The sequence below is a fragment of the Bubalus kerabau genome, chromosome 19, assembly GCF_029407905.1.
Source record: "Bubalus kerabau isolate K-KA32 ecotype Philippines breed swamp buffalo chromosome 19, PCC_UOA_SB_1v2, whole genome shotgun sequence".
Lineage (NCBI taxonomy): Eukaryota > Metazoa > Chordata > Mammalia > Artiodactyla > Bovidae > Bubalus > Bubalus kerabau.
In genome coordinates this window covers 23,530,311-23,555,468 of record NC_073642.1, presented here as the reverse complement: position 1 = coordinate 23,555,468, position 25,158 = coordinate 23,530,311, and the positions used below count along the sequence as shown (strand labels likewise).

At 44.7% G+C, this 25,158-nt stretch overlaps 1 protein-coding gene across 10 annotated transcripts in view; it reads left to right on the top strand.

The window, feature by feature from the left end:
* CPEB1 (cytoplasmic polyadenylation element binding protein 1) overlaps window positions 1-25,158 on the top strand; it is a 119,839-nt gene that overhangs the window by 69,135 nt on the left and 25,546 nt on the right. For 7 of the 10 annotated variants that reach the window (XM_055556630.1, XM_055556629.1, XM_055556628.1 and 4 more), the window contains one exon: window positions 18,464-18,655. In XM_055556630.1, coding sequence (XP_055412605.1) covers window positions 18,464-18,655 — 192 coding nt within the window. The remainder of the gene's footprint in view (window positions 1-18,463; window positions 18,656-25,158) is intronic. The other 3 variants (XM_055556627.1, XM_055556635.1, XM_055556633.1) reach the window with 1 other exon arrangement.

Below are 25,158 nucleotides of genomic sequence, written 5' to 3'. Positions count from 1 at the left end.
CCATTGACTATCATATCTTTAGTTTTCTGGCTTGGTAACTAGAATTCTTATTTTAATTTCTGTTTCTTTTAAAGTGGAATACAAATTTTTTAAAAACCAACACTATAAGTTCATTCTTTTTCCTTGTTGAATTTCCTGCTGACTTTTTTTTTTCCTTTTTCTTTTTGGCTGAGCCTCACGGATTGTGGGGATTCTCCAAGCAGGGATCCAACCCATGCCTCCTGCATTGGAAGCGTGGAGTGTTAACCACAGGACCGCCTGGAAAGTCCCCAGACCTTTCTTTTTCCCTCTGGGCTGGAAACTACACTGGGCACTGAAAAATCAAACTACCTTAAAGACAGTTGTGATTCCTTCCTTTATTATGTTAAAACAAGATATGTTAGTTTTTAATTCATTGTTATCCTATTTCTAATGAATCAAATCTCAGGGAGAAAATGCTTTCAAGTGGGTTTAGACTGGAGATACTCCTTAAAGGCAGCTTAAACTCTGAAATGTTAATGATGGCTGGGAATAGAAATCATTTTAAAGCCATACCTGTATAGTTCTGTATCCCTGTGTACAAAGGTGTGTGTACAGGTAAGAATCCAAATTTAGAATAGCTGTGAAATCAGTTTTAACTATATCCTTAAATTCCTTTCCCCTTAAACACAAAAGTACAAGCTAACTTGTAAGTGAGTACTGTTTATTCTTATGCAGATCAGTTGAGTTTTGGTTTTTACCATCTATGTGGCTATCCTAGACAAAATGTAACTTAAGTAACTTTTCATTTTGACCAAAACCCAGAGAGGGAGAGGTCAAATTTATTTAATGTGCCCTTTTAAAAAGGGAATTAATATTTAAAACTAGAGGCTTCTAGGACAGTGCTATAGTTTAAAGTGCTTTAAATCTTCCAGAGTGCTTTGGAAAAATGTTGTCAAAATATTTTTAGAATTTTCTTTTTAACCTTACAGAACACAATAATGCTAGCTTGCTAAAGTAGAGGAAAGGCCACCCAGTAAGAACTCATCCTCAAAAGAGAGCAGAGGAAATTACATTGATAGCTACCGTCTATTTTTATTTCTTTAGTTGGGGGTGGAGGGAATGCCTCAACTATCTAATATGAAATGTTGTAAGTTAGATTAGCAAGATATTTGAAAAGCATAGTTAAGGAAATCTTAACCAACATTCCTGTTAGGCCAGGGACCCTGTTAATACTTTTATGTGATCATGTCTCTTTCCTTCCTTGCACTTGGCTCACATGATAGTTTATCACTTCCGTGATTATGTAGGTTGTCTTTACCACTAGATTGTAAATCCATACAGGCAGGAGCCATAGCTGTTTTTCCTTATTTACCATATTCCTGTTGCCTAGCTAGTGCCTGACTAGCTAGGAGACTAGAATCTCCTTTAATAAGTAAATACATTTTCTTTTCCCATTTTGAGTTGCTTTTATTTATTTTTTTACAATATTGTATTGGTTTTGCCATACATTGACATGAATCCGCCACAGGTGTACACATGTTCCCCATCCTGAACCCCCTTCCCACCTCCCTCCCCTGGCTTACTTCACTCTGTATAATAGGCTCCAATTTCATCCACCTCATTAGAACTGATTCAAATGCATTCTTTTTAATGCTCCATTGTGTATATGTACCACAGCTTTCTCATCCCTTCGTCTGCTGATGGGCATCTAGGTTACTTGCATGTCCTGGCTATTATAAACAGTGCTGTGATGAACATTGGGGTACACGTGTCTCTTTCAATTCTGTTTTCCCTAGTGTGTATGCCCAGTAGTGGGATTGCTGGGTCATATGGTAGTTCTGTTTCCAGTTTTTTAAGGAATCTCCACACTGTTCTCCATAGTGGCTGTACTAGTTTGCATTTCGACCAACAGTGTAAGAGGGTTCCCTAAATACATTTTTTAACCCGTTATTTTGGCAGAACTTAAAGTTGGATAGTATCAGTGTTGGTAAAAGGTGTTCAAAAATGCATAGGAAATGTATGAGAGGACTGTAGAGTAAACTGTTAATTCAGAGACTGTAGAATTGAGGATGGAGAAGTGTCGCAGGAATGTGAAAGTGATCTTTTACTTTTTATACTATTTGTGTGTTGTCTTTTTTAAAAACATAATGTGTATGTCCACACTGAGTTTTAGCTTCACCTTGCTCACATTGCTTTACTTCTTTTGAGCCTTGAAATCAGTACCTGTAAAATGGGTTTAGTGCCTTCTCCATATGGTATTTTTAAAAATTTAATAATATATTTTATTATATTCATTGGTTTTATTTTTTAGATTTCACATGTAAAGTGATATCATACAGTAATTGTCTTTCTCTGATTTATTTCACTTGATATAATACCCTCCAGGTCCATCCAAGTTGTTGCAAATGGCAAAATTTTAATTCTTTTTTATGGCTGAGTAGTATTCCTGTGTGTGTGTGTGTGTGTGTGTGTGTGCGTGCGTGTGCATGCATGCACATACACACCACATCTTTATCCATTCATCTGTTGATGAACATTTAGGTCGCTAATAAAAAAAAAAAAACATGTTCACAGATGCAGAGAACAAATGAACAAACTGGTGGTTACCAGTGTGTATGGAGGGGGAGGTAAGACAGGGAGTTAAGACATACAAACTGTAATGTATAAAATAAACTACAAGGATATATTATACAACACAGGGAATATAACCATATTTTATAACAATTATAAATGGAGCATAACCTTTAAAAATTGTGAATTACTGTGTCATACACCATTAATAGTGATAAAGAATCCATCTGCCAGTGCAGGAGACACAGGTTTGATCCCTGGGTTGGGAAAACCCCGTGGAGAAGGAAGTGGCAACCCACTCCAGTAATTCTTGCTTGGAGAATTCCATGGACAGAGGAGCCTGGTGGGCTACAGTCTGTGGGGTCACCAAGAGTTGGACACAACTGAGCATGTACCCATGTGCCACACCTGTAGCTTATATAAGATTATACATCAACTATACTTCAGTTAATATATATATATAATTCAACGTAAAATATCAACATGTGTTCTATATAGAAAATTATTGAGATATTTTGATTTTTGATTTTTTTATACTATGTCTTCAAAATGCAGAAATTTCAAAAATTGAGATAATTGATATAACATTCTATTAGTTTTAGGTGTACAGCATAGTGATTGGACGCATGTTTTTTGTGAAATGATAGGTGGCTTATTCTCATGATATGCATTGTATATTATACTCACAGCTCATCTTGATTTAAACTGTAAATTTTCATCAGAAGTAGTTGGTATGATTTAGGTGTCATAATGTTGAAAATGTAGGTTCACGCCTTTAACTTCTACTGAATCATACTGAAAAGTTTTCTGGTAACAGACTAGAACTGCCAGATTTTTAACTTAAATTTCAATGAATTAAAGTTTAAAATTCATTTCCCACTTGCCACAGCTACTTCTGAAGGGCTCAGTGGCTTCTGAGTTGATGCTGACCGCTCCAGAGGAATGTGTATGAGTCTGGCAGGACAGCGAGCAGCCTCCCCTCTCCGCCTTGGGGCTCTGCAGCCCAGGCATGCAAGCCCTTGGCTTTCTAAGAGAGATCGGCGGCTGCCAGGTTTCCTGTGGGAATGACTTCCATTGCACTATTCAGTGTCCTGATGGTCAGAAGGCAGAACCACAATGAGTATTATGAACTAAGGGATTTGTTAAAGGACCTTCTCGTTACACAGGAGAGAGGAACAGGGGATGCTGAAAGACGAGGGTAGTTTCACCAGCCAACTTACTGAAGCCCTGGTGCAGGTGGACAGTTGGGGCCCACGAGGCACTCCAGAAAGCCAGGCCCCTCCAGCTGCTGGAGTTGGGCCTCTGGAGGGTTGCTAGCAGAGCATCTGGGGGAGGCGGTTGCCACTGCACCTGGGGCAGTCCTGGGCTCACTTCTGTCTTCAGGGCCTGCTGTAAGGCAAGAGGAGCAGAGAACAAGCAGAGCTGGACGCTGCCAGCGTCTCTGGGTCTGACCCTCACTTACGTCAGCACTGCTGACCTGTTGCCCTTTAATGTTCTCAGCCACTTCAGGTACATGGGCAGAACGGCACTTGGACTTGAGAAGTACAAAGGTGGAAGTGCTGCAGTGGAAAGTGGGAGGGGGCCAACCTTAAAACTCAGGCTTAAAACAAGATATATCTTGTGTGATTGTTCTAGAGACTTTGCACAGACTCTGCTCTTTTTCTCATTAAGTAGGAAATGTAGGGTTTAATTTTTGAAAGGCTTGTTCTTTGTAGTACCATCCCCATCTGCTGGAATATCAGGGCTCTGCCACGGAAAGCTTAGCTAAGGCTTGGTTATGTCTTGATCACAGGTAGAATTAATCCCATTTTAGTGTGTGCTTTCCAGTTTCTGAATGTAGATTTTTTTTCATCTTTTTGACTGAAGAAGAAATGAGTACAGTTAAGGGGAAAAGGGAAAGTATAGAGGTCAAGGATTGAGGCTTCTGGAATCGGTTCTAGATAGGGTGTTTCTACCGTGAAATAAGGGGCTTAGACTAAGTAGACTCCAAAGTCTCTTCTGTTTTTAATTTTCTGTGGTCTATTCTAGTTGAATAGGATTTTAATCCTAATTTATATTGTCACTGAACTTCTAACATTAAATTTAAAGTCTCAGTATAGACTTCTGTATACAAATTTTTAATTTTTCAAATTGATTTCTGGGGTATTAAGTTTGAATTACCGTACCCTTCTTAATAACTTATACTTTTTTCTGGCTATAATAATATGTTCACTGTAAAATTTTTGAAGAAATCATATATTAGAAGGAAAAAAATCATATGTAATCCCACTACCCAGTTATAACTACTGTTACTATTTTAGTACCTCTCTCTAATATTTTTATAACATACTAAAGAGAAAGCTTTCTGAATGTACTATATAGTAATTTGCCTCTTTCTCTTCCTTTTATCTTTCTGTGTCATTAACTTTCTTTTTCAGGGTTACATAGCGTTTTACTTTGTATGATCGATGCATTGTGGATTCTTAACCTGGGTCCATGGATAGAATTCAGGGAGTCAGATATCTTGGGCAGATAAAAACTTAGATATTTATTGTCACCAATGTTTAACTGAAATGTAGCATTTCCTCCTAAATGTGGGCACAAAGTCACAATAATAGCAGGATCTAATTCTTTGGCAATAATAACCATCAGTAGGATGATCAGACATTTCCTGTCTGATTCCTTTACAGTCATTGCACATACCTTGAAGTGTTTACATTCATCAGTATGAAATTATCACTACTTTACATATTTTACATCATACTTAGAAGGTATCTGTTCATAGGCTTCAACACATTGCCAAATGGTTCATAGTACGAAAAGTTAAGAATTTCAAATTATTAGAGATAGTTTACTTAAATAGGTGTCTACTTTAAAGACTAGTAGAAGTACATTTGCCTATATCTGTGATTATTTGGACATAGGATGAATCTCTAAAAGCAAAATTTTTTCATCAAATAGCTGTTTTTAAAGCATTAATGTGCACATGTTAGGTTGCCCTTCAGAAATGTACTAGTTTGCTCTCTTACTTGAAACACCCAATTCTTCTTACTTTTTTTTGGGGGGGGGGGGCAGATGGTAAAGAATCCACCTGCAATTCGGGAGACCTGGGTTCAATCCCTGGGTTGGAAAGATCCCTGAAGGAGGGCATGGTGACCCACTCAGTATTCTTGCCTGGAGAATCCCCATGGACAGAGGAGTCTGGCAGGCTGCAGTCCATGGGGTCACAAAGAGTCAGACGTGACTAAGCACAGCACAGGGCATATGAGATCTTCCTTCTCTGACCAGGGATTGAACCCATGCCCTCTGTGTTGAAAGTGTGGAGTCTTAACCACTGGACCACTAGGGAAGTCCCACACAGTCCTTTTTAAATCACTAGCTTTTATATTCTCTAGAAGCTGATGCTCCCGTGCTTTGGCCACTCTTGAGAGTCCCTTGGACTGCAAGGAGATCAAACCAGTCAATCCTAAAGGAAATCAACCCTGAATGTTCATTGGAAGGGATTGATGCTGAAGCTGAAGCTCTAATACTTTGGCCACCTTATGTGAAGAACTGACTCATTTGGAAAAGACCCTGATGCTGGAAAAGATCGAAGACAGGAGGAGAAGGAGACAACAGAGGATGAAATGGTTGGATGGCATCACCAACTCAATGGATATGAGTTTGAGCAAACTCCAGGAGATAGTGAATGACAGGGAAGTCTGATGAGTTGCAGTCCATGGAGTTGCAAAGAGTCAGACACAATCGAGCGACTGACCAACATTATTATTGTTTGGCCCTGTAAGAGGTCTCCAGTATGGTATAATGTTCAAGGAACTTCTACAAATCCCAAATTTGAACCAGCATAGCATCAGGGAAAGTAATATTTCATTGTGTTTAGATGTTAATCACTCAGTTGTGTCCAGCTCTTTGCATCCGCATGGACTATAGCCCACCAGGCTCCTCTCCATGGAATTCACCAGGCAATAATCCTGGAGTGGGTTGCCATTTCCTTCTCCAGGGGATCTTCCTGACCCAGGGATCGAACCTGCAGCTCCTGCGTCTCCTCCACTCCAGGCAAATTCTTTACCATCTGAGCCACCAGGGAAGCCTGATTAGGTTATACTAGTTTTAGTATAACATAAAACTAGTGTAGGGGATACCACATGGACAGCATGTTGTATTCCAAGACTCTGGACTGGAGACTTGAAAACATTCTGCTTCAGAAACTCCATACCAGAAGCCATAAAGTAGGTGGAGTTAGACTTCAGTCATCTTTTCTGTTCTCTACCAGGAAGAAATTAAATTGTCAACTTCGAAAACTATGTATGTGCATGGCAGTGGAATCTTGGAAACACCAAAGTGTGAAATTGATATTTTACTGAATAAGTAGGCGATTGGGGCAAGGATAATAAGAATGGGGAGGAGCTAGTATTAAGAGTTGAACTCCTGGTAGGATGGGATGGGTTTAAGACAGAGCTCCATGGGGATCTAACTGGTGAGAACGGAATCCATTAATAATTTAATGATGGTAGGAGTGCCAGGTCTTGAAAGATGGGTAGAGAATGCATGACACAGAAAAAGTACATAGCATGTGAAAAAATAAGGTACAAGTACTTAGGCTTCCACTGTGGCTGGCGTATTTGTCTGAGTCAGCTCGAAGAGACCAACTCTATGGAAGTTGCTTAGAATTATTTGTTTTCAGAAAATAAATAATTTACCGATAAAGCAAGTCTGAGCTGGGGCATGTGTGAGTGTAGACCTGGGTCTGAGAAAGTGCCCAGAGTAGGGATGAGGCAGGAAGGTAGGTTAGTCCCTGCATTATGATCCCACCTCTGCCACTTAGCAACTTTGGCCTTGTCTGAGCCTTGTTTGCTCACTAGTTTAAAAAGAAAGAAAGAAAGAAAGAAAAAGATTTAACCAGGTGGTCTTCCAGCTCTTTTCCTGCTGACAGGCCATCAGGGACTTTTGTCCAGAGATTCTCAACCTGCCTGTAGCAATTACTTGTTTGGTCAGTCCTTGTTGAGGGGCTTGAATTACACAGAACAGTCTTAATTTGCAAATAATCAGACACCTAATTAGAATTAACTTTAGCAGAATGTGAGATGTGTTGGGAGGCTGTTGATACGAAGCTCACAGAATAGGAAGACGTTTTGTCACGATTCTGTTCCTTTGCTGCCTTTCTCTCAGAGTGAGTTTCATTTTCACCCTCTGCACAGTTTTGTGTTACCTGAGGAAGGGGCTTCATTCACATACTTTGACATCATGAGGTCAGGAAATTCTTCTCTCTCTCCAGTACCCAGTTAGAAAAACCTTAGGGGAGTCTCAGGTTGTCTTGAGCTGTGCCCATACTAGGAGTGGCTTCTGTAGTCACATGGAGGGGTTACTATAACCCAGGTTGGCTCAGATGGCCACCTTGGACCATCACTGTAATGAGTGATGCAGAAACCAGCAAGAAAGATGACATTTGCCGTTAGGACCACTTGGATGGTATAGGAAGAAAAACAATTCAACAAAAGCCGGGGGTGTGGCAGAGTTTTAAAAGCATGATCTCTGGGGAGTCCTGCACTAGGCGGCAGCAGTCTTTGAACACGTGCTTGTATGTATCCAATTTAAAAAAACTGTGTGTCCCTCAGTGAGATCTAGTTCTCACCACCCACTCCAGTGGTCATTACCTGCTCCCCCCACCAAAAAAAAAAGCCAAACCAGAAAATAGTAAGTGTTGGCAAGGATGTAGAGAAATTGAAATACCTGCTTTTACAGAATGCAAAATGGTATAGCTGTTGTTGTAAATAGTATGGTGGTTCCTATTAAAAAAAAAAAAACATAGGATTACCATATGATCCAGCAGTTCCACTTCTAAGTATATATATGTAAAAGAAGTGAACTCAAGGATGGAAACACATGTTTGTTTGTACACTGATATTCATAGCAGCACTGTTCACAGTAGCCAAATGTGGAAGAAAGTAACCCAGATGTCCATGGACAGACAAATGGATAAACAAAATGTGGTATATACATCCAATGGAAAACTATTCCTCCTTAAAAGGGAAGGAAATTTTGATACATGCTGCAATATGGATAAACTGATGATATTCTAAGTGAAATAAACCAGACATAAAGGACAAATACTACATGACTCCACTTCTTGGAGGTACCTGGAATAGTTGAGTTTAGAGACAGAAGATGGTTACCAGGCACTGGGGAAGGGTTAGTGGGGGGTTAGTGTTTGATGGGTACAGAGTTTTGTTTGATATGAAAAAGTTCTGGCAATGTTTAGTGGTAATAGGTGCATAAAAATGTGAATGTATTTAATGCCTCTAAATAATACACTTCAAATGGTTAAAATGTTTAAATAAAAAGCAGTTTAAAAAATATAATGTACACCTTGCACGTTTAACTTTGTACCTATATTTTCATTGGAAAAAGGTATCTAGTGGAATCAAAATTTGTAGAGATTTTTATACTTATTATGTTTAGAAACCTGTAAATTAGCTCTTTAATTGTAGAGAATTTCTCATTATTCCTTTTCTCCTTTATTTGTATTTCTAGTCTACTTCTCCCACAGAATTTTATACTAATGAAATGTTTTACATTTCAGTCTTCTGTTGATCACGTTATACTTCTCTGCAACAAAAGCAGTGCATAAATTGAAATTTTAAATTATTTCCTGTGACTGAAAGGCTTATAAGTGTTCTGTATTGCTGTGGCCATTGATTGCTAGGACAATTGATTAAGACAATCTAAAGGTTAAAATTTTTGATAAAAATTTTCTTTATTTAGTAATTATTTCTTGGAAATGCTTCTTAATGAGATAAATGAGGCATTTTTATAACTCATGTAATTTTGGATGACTCAGTTATTGCCAGAATGACTCAGGATTTCAATGCCAAATACATTCCTCTTTTCTGTTTTTATAGATCTGTGCCCTATTGAGTAAACTTGTTCACATAAATAAGTAGATGGGACATGAAGGCATTGTTAGAGCAGTGCCACTCAATTGTTTGAATTGTTAGAGCAATGTCACTCAACTGTTTGAATTGTTTGAACTTGTATGCAAAAAATCAGTCATTTATTTTTAGTCATTTACGTGCCGACAGTTCCATTAATTCCTTCATACTTATTGAAAAGACGGAATTGGAAACCCTCTTTTGGAGGGAAACCCTCATTTGGAAACTTGTGAAAAGATATGTTACTTGAGACATTGGTCATTGAATTTCTCAGTTTGGGGAAGGTATACCAAAAAATGCTTAATGGAGATTTCAAATGACTATTGTTATTTTTTCACTTAGAGACCCTGTTTAACTCAGATTACCTAAAGGATTCAGAAGATTAAAATATTGTTAAATTTAAAATACAGCTTTACAAATAGAGTATTTTAAAACAAAAAAAATTTTTTTTTGGCTGCAATGTGCAGTTTACAGAATCTTAATTCCTGAACCAGAGATTGAACCTAGGCCCTCAGCAGTGAAAGCATGGAGTCCTAACCATTGGACTGCTAGGGAATTCCCTTAAAATGCTTTTTATTTTATCACTTGCTTTAATTATGTTGTTATGTTTTGTCAAAACCTTGGGTCTATAGATTTTAACTTGTTCTGCTTATGGAAAATGTCAACTGTAAAATCTGATTTAATGAAGTTGCTTCTTATCATCAAACCAATTACTTCATTCAGATTTGCTTTTTGTCAGAAAAAGTAACTTCATCCCCCTCCACCACCATTTTATTGTGAACATTTTCATGCATACTGAAAAGATGAATAAATTGTAAAGTGAGCACCCATGATACTTATCACCTAGATCCTACGATGAACATTTTGTCATATTTGCTTTATGACACATCTGTTTATATATCCCCCTTATCATTTATCAAGTATTCTTATGTATCCCTCTAACCATTTATTGTAGCCCAGGTGGCGGTAGTGGTAAAGAGCCTGTTTGCCAGTGCAGGAGATGTAAGAGACACTGATTTGATCCTTGGGTTGGGAGGATCTCCTAGAGGAGGAAATGGCAACCTACTCCAGTATTCTTGGCTGGAGAAGCCCGTGGATGAGGACCCTGGTTGGCTACAGTTCATGGGGTCGCAGAGAGTCAGACATGACTGATGACATGTGCACTCACACAACCATTTATCAGTCCATCTCCTTTTATGATGCATTTCAAAGTGAATTGGAGACATGGGTATAATTTACTTCTAATACTTGAGTATGCATATTGACTCTAATGTTCAGTATTTGTTTAGAGGTTCTTTAATACTTGAGTATGCATATTGACTCTGATGTTCGGTATTTGTTTAGAGGTTCTTGGAGGTAAAATTAATAAACAGTGAAATGCACAAGGATTGCAGAAGAATGTGTGTCATTAGGTGCATTCTGACAAATGTGTGGATGAAACTCCCCACAAAATGTACATTGCCATCACCTCAGAAAGTTTCCTCATCCCATTTCCCAATTGGCTCCCACCTCTATCCTTTGGAGGCAACCACCTTGTTTCACTGTTTATTAGCTTTGCTTCTTCTAGAACTTCAAAGAAGTGGAATCATATACGTAGGTACTTTTACATAAGGTTTATTTCACTCAGTGTAGTGAGAGTCATCTCTCTTGTTGCATCTTGTTTTAGTTGCAGTTTCTCTTCTGACTCTTTGCGACCCCATTGACTGTAGCCCACCAGGCTCCTCTGTCCATGGGATTTTCCAGGCGAGAATACTGGAGTGGGTTCCATCTCCTCCTTCAGGGCATCTTCCCAAGGCATAGATTGAACCCGCATCTCCTGTATTGGCAGGTGGGTTCTTTACCACTGAACCACCTGGGAAGGCTGTTGCTGCATGCATCAGTAGTCTATTCTTTTTATTGCTGAGAAATACTCTAGCATATATGTGTATCAGTTCAGTTCAGTCGCTCAGTCGTGTCCGACTCTCTGCGACCCCATGAATCATATTCTCCTGTTAGTGGTCACTTGAACTCTTTCCAGGTTTTGGTGATCATGCATAAAGCTTCTGTCACCATTCATGTGCAGGTCTCCTTGTAGACATACTCTTTCATTCTTTTTAGTTGAATACCTTGGAGTAGAATTGCTGGGTCATAGAATTGTAAATGTCTAATTGTATAAAAAATCAGCAGAGCTTTTCTAAAAGCGATTCAACCATCATACAATAATGTATGGAAGTTCTGATCAGCAACACCAAATATTGGCAAACTGTGGAGCAGTCTTTTTTAATTTTAGCTGTCTGGTGAATATGTAGTATCTCATTGTGGTTAAATTTGCATTTCGTTGATGACTAACAATGTTGAGCAGTTTTTCAAATGCTTATTGTCCAGTTGTATATCTGTGTGTGAAATGCCTTTTGAGGATTCTGTGCTCTTTTTTTAAGTGTGCTTTTTAAAAAATTTCTTTAACTTTTGAGTTGTTAAGATTTCTTATATACTCTAGATACTAGCCATTTGTTAGATATGGTTGCAGATATTTTCTACCGTTTTGTAACTTGCATAATTATTTTCTTAATTGTGTCTTGATGAGCAGACATTTGGTAAGTCCTGTGTATCAAAACTTTCTCTGATGATCATTGCTTTCTATGTCCTCCTTAGGAAACCTTGCTCTGCATCCCCCCACCCAAGCTCACAAAGATAGGCTACGTTTCCTTAGAGAAGTTTTAAAAAGTTAAAACTTTCAGGTGTCTCTGATTCATACTAATGTTTACATGTGGTGTGAGTTGGAGGTCAAGGTTCATGCCCTACCGCCCAGTGATATTTGGTTGTTCAAGCACCATTTGTTTAAAAAGCCCTTCCCCCTGAATAACCTGAAGGCATGTATATTATTGGGGTTTCATTGAATACCTGGATCAATTTGGTAGGAATTAGCTTTTTAATAGTATTGAATTTTCCACTTTGTGAACATGGTGTATACCATTTTAAAATTTAAACATTGTTAGTATTTATTTCCAGAAACATTATAGAAATTGTTTTGAAATAAATTGCAGAATTCATTTGAAGATTATTAGTGTGGTCAAGGCTGAAATAAGCCAATGATCATACTTTTGTGGTCGGAAGTACAAAGTAAACCTGGTGTCTCTCATACCTTAACCTGTCATGTGACTTAAAGTGTAGCTGAAACTATAAGGAAGGTTTCCTTGAGCATCTATGCATCATGCATTCTCTATCTTCTGAACTACTGTAATTAACGCTCAGGTTAACAGTACATTGTCTCTTGGAGTTGTGATTGACTCGAGTTTAGCCTTTACAGTTTGATGACGAGTGTAAGGAAAGGTTGGTGAGTAAGCTGCAGCCTGAGGACCAGCTTGATGTGCGAGGCAGCAGGACACTGGCCAGGCCACCTGCTGGGGAGAGTGAGCACTGTGAGGAGGGTGTTGAGTAAGAATGGGGTGGATTACCCGGAAGACAGAGACTAGGTAGGAAGACCACTTGAAACTCGGACTGCTCAAAGTGTGTGCAGCATGTGAGTAGTGCAGGCATCACTTGGGTGTAGGTTAAGAACACAGATTCCGGGGCCCAACCCACACCTACTGAGGCAGTCAGTGTTGATTGCCGAGTCACCCCATGCCCTTGAAAGTCTGAGAAGCACTGCTTTAGGGGAACATGTGGGCTTCCTGGCGTGAGTGGTCAAGGGCCCCAGTGCAACAGGGGTTGACATGATATTGACAGGTGTCTGACTTCTTGCATGGTGGCTCTTTCACTTCAGGTTACCAAAACGGATTTACAGAATTGTTTCTGTTTTCCTGATTTGACAGAAGTGGCAGGCTTGGGGGATAGTCTTTCAAATGGTCTTTTTAGAAATACATTCTTAGAAATGCCACTTTTTGAGCTTTAAAAAAAACTTTTAAGAACATAAAGCATTGATTTAAGTAGCCTCAGCTTACTGTAAAGTCAGTTATTCAGAAGAAATCTAGTGGGGACCAGTGACGCAGAATCCTTCTCTCCTGTTCCCAGGGACTGGATTTAGAGGCGAAGCTGAGATTTTGTAAAAGAGTTCAAGTATGATTGCTGTATAGACTGTAATAGTGTGCTTGTCAAAAGGCTAAAGAGGAAAAAGAAAGGAGAACACCACTTTTGTGATACTGTTTGTGCAATGACTAAAGGAAGATAAATCCATGAGTGGCCTGCTGCCCTCACACATTAAGCTGTGCTTTTCTCTGTTCCTTTACCAACATCTATCAACAAACAACATTTTCACATAGTTATAGTCATGATGTAGATGCAGCTTTGTAGTCTGTTAAGTCATTTAACATACTTCTCTGCCCCCAACCCCTTTTCTTCTCTCCTTATCCATCTGCTTTTCTGCCCTCTTCCTCCTCCTTCCTTTCATCTCATATGTCCTTGACCACTTCCCTAGCTCTGATCTCTGGTTCATCCTGAGCCCTTTACCACATTAATTATTGTTTAGCAGTGTAAAGAGACAGTTCACTACACTCTTGAGCATCAGTTTCATTTTCCTGCCTCAGTTCTTCCTGGCTTGGTTGGCCCAAACAAACCTTGCTTATCTTCTCTCCTGTTAACTCCTCTGAACTAGATCCCCTTTCCCCTGGGATCAGCTAATGCAGCATCTGCTCTGCAAAGCCAGCTTATGTTTCCTGGGGGCCTCTGCTGACTTCTTGCAAGCACCATGGACCTTTACACTATGGAACCTGCCGAATGGTTTCATAAATGGAGGCCTGAAGTCACACTTCTCTCCTTGTTTCACCTCCTTAGTTGCCAGATGCTCAAGAATGATAGTGGCAGACGACCATGAGCAATGTCATGCCAAGTCTTGTTGACAGAGGAGCCATCAGCGGACAGACAGGTTCTTAGACTGAGGATGGAAAAGATTAGAGGTGAGGCTGTACTCCTCTTGAGGGCTTCCCAGGTGGTTCAGTGGTAAAGAACCTGCCCGTCAATGCGAGGAGACCGAGGTTTGATCCCTCTGTCAGGAAGATCCCCTGGAGGAGGAAATGGCAACCCACCCCAGTGTTCTTGCCTGGAGAATTCCATGGACAGAGGAGCCTGGTGGGCTACACTCCATGGGGTCGCAGAGAGTTGGATAAGACTGTGCATGCCTGCATGCATACAACTCTGAGCCCTAGAATCAGAGCCCTCGGGTCACCTCTGCATTTTGATCCTCTCAGCGGTCATTCTGTTCTAGACTGTGACAGACTTTGGACTTTGGGTCAGTTTACTTGAGTTTTTCAGTTGCTAAGAAATTTGGGCGATTATTAAGAAGGTAACATTTTCAAAGGGAGATCATTTTAAAATTCTGAACCAAATCAAGAAACTTAATCAGAAATGTTGCGTAGGTATTGATATGGAAACTTGGCAGGGTTCGGGTTGATACAGAAAGTGTTTAAGCTGAGAGTCTTTGTTCAAACAGATGGCCTTAGAAGTAGTCTCACCTCATCATGTGCTGGTTCCAAGCTTCTAGTATCTTCGGAGTGTCTGATGTGTGCTTGGCTAAAGATTATAAGGAATATCCTCCAATAAAAGGGGTCAAGTTCCTGCCCAGCATCTGATACGAGTTTGAGAAGCAAAGACAGGCTTTCCTCAGTAAAATCAGCGTTTGAATTTCAGCCCTTTCAGCTTGCTGCGCATTCGCCCATGTTGACAGTTTACTTCTCAGACTTGCTGTCAGTAGAGAAGGGGTAGGGAGCAGAGTGGGTAAATTTGGAGAGCTAGGATCATTAGAAAAGAGGCTTTGGGGGTAAAATGTTTCTGAACACAAATGGCCACAGGTAAGACTGAATCATGCCTGCCAGTCCACCTAGGACAGTTGAACTTGCTGCATTGGTAGGGTTATTAATATTTGCCCCTTTTCTCTCTCAGAAGTGCCTTGGTTTGGATGATAAATTATATGGTCACCTACTGAAACCAAAATACGAATACAATACTTTGTGCCAGACACTGTGCCAAACAGTGTAATCCTCAACAAAACACCTGAGAGAGAGCTGCTTTTGCCACTTTACAGGTGAAAGATGCTCAGAAAGGTTTAGTAACTTGACTGAGATCACGCAATGGCAGATCTTGTGAGTAAAGCAAGATCTATAAAACTTTTAAAGCCCACTTAATTTTTCCTAGCCTACCACACTAAAGGTTCAACAGGTGTGTCTTCTGTTAATCGGAGGAACTAGTGAAGGAATTCTACAATGGTAGTGCAAGCCTTTATCTGAAAGAAACAGTGGGATGGAGAAGGTCTGGGTAAAGTAAAGGTGATGCGTCAGTGGAAGTGCTGGTAGTAGAGGGAGAGGCATGCTGTACTTAGACCTCCAAGCTCCTGGATGGCTTGCAGCCATTTGTTCCTAAGTGACCTTTAATGGTCACATTTGAAAAGACCCTAATGCTGGGAAAGATTGAAGGCGGGAGGAGAAGGGGATGACAGAGGATGAGATGGTTGGATGGCATCACCAACGCAATGGGCATGAGTTTGAGTAAACTCTGGGAGTTGGTGGTGGACAGGGAAGCCTGGCGTGCTGCAGTCCATGGGGTTGAAAAGAGGGTAATTGTATAGACCAATGCTACTCAAACTTTTAAGTGAATTAACGTCAACTGGGAATCTTATTAAGATGTAGATCAATTCCAATTCCAGAAGTCTTAGGTGGGGGCTGAGAGGCTGTATAACATGATTCTGGTGATACTGATTTTGTTGGTCGGCCACGCTAGACTTTGGGTAGCAAGAGCATAGTTGATAGCTAGATTCTCTCTGCGTGTGGCATGGGGTCCCGGTAAACACAAAGGCCCTGATTTTAGCTGGGGACGGGAAAAATGATTGCTTCTAGATGTGGGTGTGCTCACAGTGTGGTGGAAGGGACCATATAGAGAGTTTGTAAGGGGGGGATGGGTACTTATCTATGGATGTTTTTAAAGGAAGCATTATGTTTTTATAACTATTACATATGGGTTATTTTTAAAGTATGTCGTAAGCTTGGGGGAAGGGTGGACAGAGAAACTGGTGGGGGAGTGGTCTGGGGTGGGGGCAGCACCAGCATGGGTGGGTTCTTGCTCTGCCTGTGCAGTGGTGAAGAGGTTTTGACAGACACAGGCTTGGAGCAGGCAGAGTATCTACAGCCAGACAGGAATAACATGGATGGATGACACAGCAGCAAAGCTCTTTAAAAAAAAAAAAAACTCTCCGAGGGGAGGAGTCCCTCCCACAGACTGGCCGTTCTCCCCTTCTCGGCTGTGCCTGAGCGCCTGTGGACAGAAGGGGACACTTTGGAGGCTCTGGCCAGCCGTTCCTGTGGCTAACAGCAGTAGCTCCCACTCTGCCCACCTTGTACCCTGTCCCGGGTGGTCCCAGGTGGGCATGCTTCCTGTGTCTGGTTGCTTCTCGCTGTAGCATGGCAGAGCGAGCAGGGTCCCTGGTCTCAGTGCGAGCAGCCTGCCTGCCATGTGGCCGGGACCCTCACTGTACCCTCCTTTCTAAGGACGAGGCCTTGTGACTGGAGGTCATGTTGGAAGAGACGGATGGATACAGGAGAGTACGTTGGCAGATAGGAAGTGGCAGAGGTCCCAGAGGTTCTGGGCAGAGCTGGACTTGGTGCTGGGGCTGTGACTGGTCATGGGAATAGGGCTGTGGTTCCAAGCAGCTCCCCTGCCTAGAGAGAGGGTCTGGGTAGCCAGAGGTACCAGGGCCCCTCCCGTGGCCCGTGTGCTCTGGAGGAGCAGGGCCAGGGGCTGTGAGCTCCTACCTGGGGCTTCTGACAAGGCACATACTACCTCCGAGATCGCTTCTGCTCTTTGGGTCTGATCAGACTCTGTGAGGGGAGTAGTTCCTCGCCTGTGCCTGTAGTTGCAGGAGGGGGAGCTGGTCCTGCTATGAGATTGATGCCCACCCTTTTGGAGTGAGGGAACTTGGGAACAGGGAGTGAGTATCCTAGTCAGGGGGCTTCCCTGGTGGCTCAGATGGTAAAGAATTTGCCTGCAATGCGGGAGACCTGGGTTCAGTCCCTGGGTCGGGAAGATCCCCTGGAGGAGGGCATGGCAACCCACTCCAGAATTCTTGCCTGGGAAATCCCCATGGACAGAGGAGCCTGGTAGGCTACAGTCCATGGGGTCCCAAAGAGTCGGACTGGACTGAGCGACTGAGCACATCCTTGTCAGGACAGGTCTTACTCTGGCGTTTGGGTGGCCCAGTGACTCCCCAGCCCCCTGCCGAAACTGACCCCTTTCTTGGTAGACAGCTGCTGCTGACAAGCCTGGAGCACCAGGTGTCGTTCCCCAGGGTTCGAACGAGCTGTGTTTTCTGAAGCCTGTCCCACCCCGGCAGTAAACACTGCTGTGTCAGGGTAGGGCTCAGGGGCCACTTGGAGCACACAGATTTTTGCTAGCAGAATTGTGAAGCTTTGCATCGGGCTGCAAAACCAGGGCTTGAGCAAGCAGCTGGAGAGAGTCCAGGACTAGAGTGTTTTTGGGTTTGGGGGCGGAGAGCAGAGGGAGGGGAGGGAGGGGCAGGAGGGCAGAGCTGGCCGAGCAGGCAGCCTGCTGCTTTGGCTCCGCTGTCAGCAGAGAGGACTTCAGTCGTGCCTCGGGCCGCTTGGCCACCATTGCTGGAGACCGGAGGGCGCTGCCTCGCAGCCGGACTTACCAGCACCGCACCCGGACTGTTCCCAGTGGCTGTTGTGCCGTCTCTTCCCTGGGAGGCAAGTCCCCTCCCTGCCGTCCCCTGCTCCTCCCCGCTCTCTGAGGGGTGATGCCGCTCTCCATTGCACGGCTCAGCCGGCTGATGTCACTGGCAGCAGGGAGCATCAGCAGCCTGATCACATGCTGGCCCAGTCTGTAATGCAGACGGGATAGGGGTGTGTGTGTGGGGAGGGGGCTGTATGGCAGCCGCTCCTGCTTTAACACCCCCAAAAGTGCAGAGGCAGCGGCTGCAGCATCCAGCCAGCTTGGATGTCTAGTCTTCGAGCCTGAGGAAACTATTCTTAATATTATTTATTGTTGATAATCCTGGGGAAGCAGCCCTTAACTCTGGGCTTCTGCTGTTTTCCTTTCCAAAGCAGACTTCCAGGACTCAGAAGAAACAGTCACAAGCAGGATGCTTTTCCCCACCTCTGCGCAAGATTCTTCCCGTGGCCTCCCAGATGCAAATGACTTGTGCCTTGGCCTGCAGTCCCTGAGCCTCACAGGCTGGGACCGACCCTGGAGCACCCAGGACTCAGACTCCTCAGCCCAGAGCAGCACACACTCGGGTGAGTGCCGGAAGATGAGCCAGCGGGGGGAGGGGGCGCATGGGGTGTGGAGCAAGGCTATCCACAGCAACAGTTGTTCTCTTCCCCTTTGCATCCCCCACCGTCCCCCCATACAACATGGAGCTGTTTTGCAAAAGATGGAAATGCTGGCTGTGAATGTGGTAGGACAGATGGTGGCTCGTAAAGGCAGGCACCGCTTCCCCACTTACCCTGATAAATTCCCTGGAGTTGTTAGTCTGTTCCTGAAGTGGCCCTGAGAAGGGTCCCCAAGGTGATAGCCTTATGCAGAAAAGATCCAGCGAAACCCCTAGTGCCCAGGCCTGCCTTGGAGATGATGAAGCAAAACACTTTTAGGTGGGGGAGGGGACTTTAGGGGCTGATGACTGGATGTCCAGATTCTATTTCCCAGTGGCTTTTAAAATTAGGGAGCTCTGTGTAAAGGATGGGTGGTCCCCAAATCATGGCGAGGGAAGAATTTTAGCCATAAGTGAGGCTGGGTAATCCTAGGGTATTGGAATTGGCTTCCCATAAGGCTGAGAGCATTGATCCTGGAAAAGGGGGTAGGCATGGTGAGCCGGGTGGAATAACTCTCGGCTATGGAGGCCTTTTTTCTTTTTTTCTTTGTGTTAAGGGTGACCAAGTGGATGAAGGGGGAGCCATTCCCCTTAGGGTCCCTTGTCATCCTGGAAGGATTCGATGGGGACAGATTGAAGGGGCTTCTTGGCAGCCCCTCTAACTGCTTCTGCTCAGACCTTCCCACTGCCCATTAATTTCCCTCTCATGGTTCAAGGGGGTGGGTTGGCCAGACGCAAATCCTGGAGCATTCAGGAAGAAATGTGAACTTAAGAAATAACTGTAACTATACATAAAAATCTTAAGTATTTTGCTTTATGTGCATTACACCTTAATAAGGAGTATCTTGGCAGCAGATACTTTAAATGATGGAAAGCGAGGGTCGGGGCAGCCATTTACCATTGGTGCTGACAGTGGGATTCACGGAGCCTGCTGTCCCCACCAGCCACCCCCGCTCCAGAACCGGGCGGCAAGGTTCCTCTGGCCTCCACCCTGTTTGGCGCAGGTCTTTTTTTAGAATGCTTTGCAGAGCCTAGGACTGTTGTGTCTGTTGGCATTTCAGTGCCCAGTTGTTTTGGTAAATCCCATTTGAGGGGGGAGGGGGGGGTAGAGGCTGGTTTTTTTTTTTTTCTCTCAGGTGAGGAAGAGCTTTACCCTAAGTAACTACCTCTGGGTTAAGGTAGAATTTCTTGAACTACTAGCGTTTAGCTGACTCAGGATTTTCTCTGGGCTGGGAAGTGTGGTGTCACTGTTTGGTGTCCCGTGCCTGGATATCTCGGCTTTAAGGCCGTGGTAGTTTGTTTCACATTGGTACCCTGAAGCCGGCCAGGGGGTGGGGGGTGGGGGGGCATGTGAATCTGACCTTGTCCCCACCCTCACTGCTGACTCTGAGCAGAAGACTGAAGAGCCCCCTGCACAGGAGCTGACCAGTGTCTGACCAGGGCACCGTCCTTCCCTGGTCTCACGTTGGGTGTGGCCCTTCCTTGGCTCTGGCTTCTCTTAGCTACAGGGGCCCTTCTGGAATGCATTATAGCATGTAGAAATGCAGGGGAGGCCAACTTGGGGCTTGGAGAGGTTGGCCTGAAAGTCATTCTGAAATCAGGCTGGGGAAAAAAAAAAGCTTGTGTCCAGCCACAATTTCCTCGGCTTCCCCAGCAACCCACCTGAAAGGCCTGTGCTCGTAGCTCTTTGTCTCTACAGTGGAGATGGATTTACTTCCCCACATCCCAAGCACTTTACTTATAAATATAAATATTATGTGATTTTTGCATCAGAGAGATCCTATACTCTGTGGCCCTAGCATCTGTGGGGTAACCCAGAAGGTTATCCCAGTGGTACGATTTAAACGGCCCTGGGCAGGGTTAGTGTAGGTATGTCTTCCTTTCCGAGGGCTGAGGACACACCCACCCATCCCTGATCCCCATGTTATCCTTGGACTTGGGAGCTGGGGTGATGGCCATCTCTCTTCTTTGCCTGAGCCCTGGGCCTTCTTGGAAAGCCCACAGGAGGGTACTGCCTCCTAGAGTAGGACGCAGCCCTCCCACCAGCCAGCTGCACCCTTGCCAGCGATGCGGGAACATGCAGCCCACATTCCAGTGCCTACACTGCCTTCCCATCTGAAGAGCAGCCAGCTCGGTTTCTCCAGGGAGGGAGGAGGCGTTTCAGCAGCTCTGGACAGTCTGGGAGTCGTCCTTGCAGACAGCCTGGTACCTTGCTGTTTCTGTGAGGAGCACGTGGTGCAGGCTTCTTCCTTGGGCTCTGCTGGGTGATATATTGCCCCATGTGGCTGTTGGCTCACATCTGACCATTTTTCTACAACTCTCAGGTTCTGAGCAGCGTGTAGGGGGCAAGGTTGGAGGTAGCAGGGCTCTTGTGGGAGAAATCTTGGCTAAATTCATTCAACACATACTGAGCATTGGCTGTCTGCCAGGCACTGGGTTAGGCACTGAAGGTGCACCAGTGATAAAATTGTTTCCCTTAAAAATGCCCTTGACTATTGAGGGGAAATAGATAGGACTATATACCACATACAGCATACAGCTGCTCTGCCCAGGGGCTCCATTTTCTCCCCTAAGGAATTTTTTGGCATTGAGGCAACATTTCATTGGATTCTCCCATGGAGACCTGTCTCTGGGGGCTGGAGTCCTTCTGCCTTGTGGGTTTCATTGGCCTGGGGGACCTGCAGGAAGACCCTGGGGTGGAATCTGTTTTTGAGCATTGTGCCTGCAAGGCCAGCATTGGTTGGGGTGTGGTGCTCTTTGAGGCACCGCCCTTCCAGACTGTGCCTACCCTTGAGGCCTCAACTCAGGCTGGGAAGGAAGCCTTCCTGCCCATGAGGGCAAGATGAACGTTACAAGTGATCCCAGTGACATGTCCTACTTGCAGTGTCTTAAGTCCTGTAATGGAACAGGAGGGCTGTTAAGGCCCTGATCCTTAATGTCCTGGGATGGGGAGAGAGTGACTAATCACCATTTAGCGACTATTTCCTATGTGAAGTGTGTCACGTGGCTTGAATGCTTTCACAGTCCTGTAAAATGCGTACTATTATTGTCCCCATCTGAAAGATGAGGAAGAAACGCTCATAGAGCTTGTGGAATGCCAAGAGCTACCAGAATTTGAACCTGGGTTTCTTTGATCCCAAGCCTCTTGGGCTTTCTCTCCCACCTGGCTCCTGTGGGCAGAGCCCAAACTCTTGAGTAAGAACACTCACAGTGGGTTGTCTGTGTGTACAATTCCAGGGCTGCTTGGCCACGAGGTCTCCTTTGCAGAGGTCCCCAGGGTCAGGGCATGAGGCAGATGGTTCTGACTCCCTCTTCACCCTGTGTCTCAGTCCGTCAGCTGTGCACCTGATGTATTTGTCTCCCTGCCTTCCCCCAGTGACTCTTTTGCACGCAGCATTACTCAGCAGGAAGTGGGGTGACTGAGAACCTACTTCGGGGGACCTGGAAATAAGGGCTCCTAACGAATGCCTTGTGCAGAAGCCCAGTGGGCTGACCAGATGCTCAGTCTGAGGGTGCCGAAGGACACGTCCTGTTCCCGCCCACTTTCCTTAGAAGTCCTTGAGGTTAACCTGTTCACCCTCCTTGGTTTCTGTCCCGGCTGCTCACTAGTGAATAGCATGTTCCCTGTGCTGGAGAACTTGCAGGCTCCCTGCTGTCTGCAGGCCAATTGAGCCTGGGGTGAGAGCGGCGTCTTCAGCAATTTGTTCCTGCTGCTGCTCTGCTTCCAAATAACGTTTCTGAGGCAACATTCAAAACAGGGTTGGGTTCTTCCCTGTGGAACATGGCCTTCTGGGCCCAGGCAAGTTCTCCTCACGTCTACCTTGGCTGTCCAGTTCTTCACTGCTCTGTTCCCAGTATGTAGCACAGTGCCTGGTCCTGGTGTTTCAGCAGGTGTTTATGGAATGAATGATAAGTGCTGAGTTAATTCTCGATAAGTTTGAACTGCAGAGTTCAGACAAGGTCTCTCTTCTGCCTCCTGCTTGTGTTGATCGTCCTGATGGACAGATGGTTCCAAACGATCGGTATGTCTGAGCCCCCATAGCTTTTAGGGCATGATGGTGCCCTTACAGAAGGTTTCTGTCATACTCTGGACAATGAATTCTGCTGTGGAGTCAGTTTACTGAGGAGTAACTTTCAGTGCAGAGCGGAGGGGCCCTGACCACACTGTGACAACAGGACACCTCCCTGCAGAAGGGACTTGAGGAACTTGGGTGCAGGGACCAGGTACTGCTGTCCTTCCCTGGGGCTCGAGCAGGCCATTTCTTCAGGGGATGAAACTTGTCCAGTGACTCAGACTGGGGAGAAAGGCTGTGTTGGGTACCACCTTGGACCTGTGGGATCCAGAATTGGTGGAAGGAGTTCAGACTCACAAGAGCACTGCCTGAGCTGGGGTGTGATGTGGAGTTGCAGGGTTGGGGTCACAGGAAAAGAGCATTCTGTTAGCTTTCTGTTATGTCTGCAATGCATGCTGCTCTCCCCGCCTTCCTCCTGTGCATTCAGGTAGATTTTGAGCAGGCAGCCTAGAACCAAGGGTTGATATAGGGAAGAAGGTTCCAGGTATGCGGCCTTGTGTCTCAGACTAGGGAATCTTCCCAGGTGGGTTGGTGAAAGAAAGAATCTTCCTGCCAATGCAGGAGACAAGGGTTGCATTCCTGGGTCGGGAAGATCCCCTGGAGGAGGAAATGGCAACCCACTCTAGTATTCTTGCCTGGGAAATCCCATGGACAGAGGAGCCTGGCAGGGTATAGTCCATGGGGTCACAAAGAGTCAGACAGGACTGAACGACTAAATAACATCATCATCATCCCAGGCTAGGCATAATGGCTCCTGGTCTGGGTGTCTCTCAGGACTTCTCCCATCAGACAGGTGGCACGCAGCTGTGATGGGCTCTTCCAAGCTGAGCTCAGGCTCGGTGTCTGACGGTGTGGACCCCTGTTGCCTGGCTGCCGCTGCAGTCAGACTCTGGTGCTTTTGTGCTCTCAGGGAAGGCTTCCGAAAACTCTAGCCGTGACTCAGCTGTAAAACCCACAGGAGCTGGCGCAGAAGGGTGAAAGTGGAGAAAGTTAACAATCAGTCTAAAGACACTGCTGCTGCTTTGGTCTCCTGTACCCTCTGAGGCAGTGCTAATGAGCTGGAGCCCCCTGCCAGGCCCTCTCCTCCCTGCGACTTCACTGAGAGCCGTCCGTAGCTGCTGCAGACTCCTGCCCGTGTGCGGGGGGCTCCAGCAGAGCACATGGTTCTCCTTAGTCACATTTGCAAAATGAGGATCCACCATCTGCTTGGCCACCAGGGCTGGGGACACCTGGTAAACCTCAAGACTTCCGTGTTGCCTGAGTTGTAGAGGTCAGGATAGGAACAGAGCAAAGAGATCAGGGCCTTGGCCTTGGTCAGAGCAAAGAAGTCAGAGTCACTGCAAGGTGCCTATAGGGCACTCCCTACCCGACCCTTAATCAGTCTAGGTTAACATTCGACATTTGACCTTGATGAAGTGCTCTGCCCTGTGATGGGGAGTGGAGGTTGAGATCAGTCACTGGCCTATAGCATAAGGGACCTGTCACGTCCACTAGATTTTAGGTTGTATGGCTTGAAGAGAGTGTGCCTTTCCAGTGGGTACACTTTATACTTAAAGTTAGGAAGACATGCTGGCTCATTCCATCTCGATTCCTGGCTGGTGGGAACCAGTGCTGCTCACTGAGCATCCTTGTAGAGGGGAGATGTGGTCTCATGGGCCGAGGTGAGGTGCCACCTCCCCGAGAAGCCCAGTGTCTCTGCTGCTCTCCTCCTTTGATCTGTAGATGCTCAGAGAACTGTCTGGCCAGGTCCTTTGTGAGATTGGGCTAAAGACAACAGTCAGGCCACCATAGAGCATCGGAAACTTGTCTCCTTCTGTGGGTGGAAGGAAATATCAAACCCCCTGGAAAATCCTTGCCTCTTGATAATAGGTTTTCTTGTCTTCCTCATATCTTCTAGTCAAACTCCTCTCTTATTGGCCCCTTCCAGTTGAGTATTTGCAGGAAACTGATGTGAGGAGGTGCTGACGGGACTGGGTGTGTTAATTCTGGTACACGCTGATCTTACATGTTTGTCCGATGGCACTGCCCCCTCCCGTTTGCCTGTGTGGCTGGTGTAATGTTCACTGGGGGCTCTTCCGTGATTCTTGTTTCTCAGTGTAGAAGTGTTTTTTCAGAGGCTGTGAGGATCCCGGGGAGAGTGACCCTCTTCAACCTGTATCTGTATGTGTTTAATTCTCTTTGGAGAAAGTATTTGAAACTAGTGGAAGGAATGTTGTCACAAATTTGATATGTCAAGTGACTATTCTTCTCTCAACCTCTGTTTTGGTGATGGGCAGGGTCAGGATGAACTAAGTAAGGTTTTTTCCTCTAATTCTGAATTGTATCTAAGGCAGCACTGTGTCCTTAAATTGAGTAA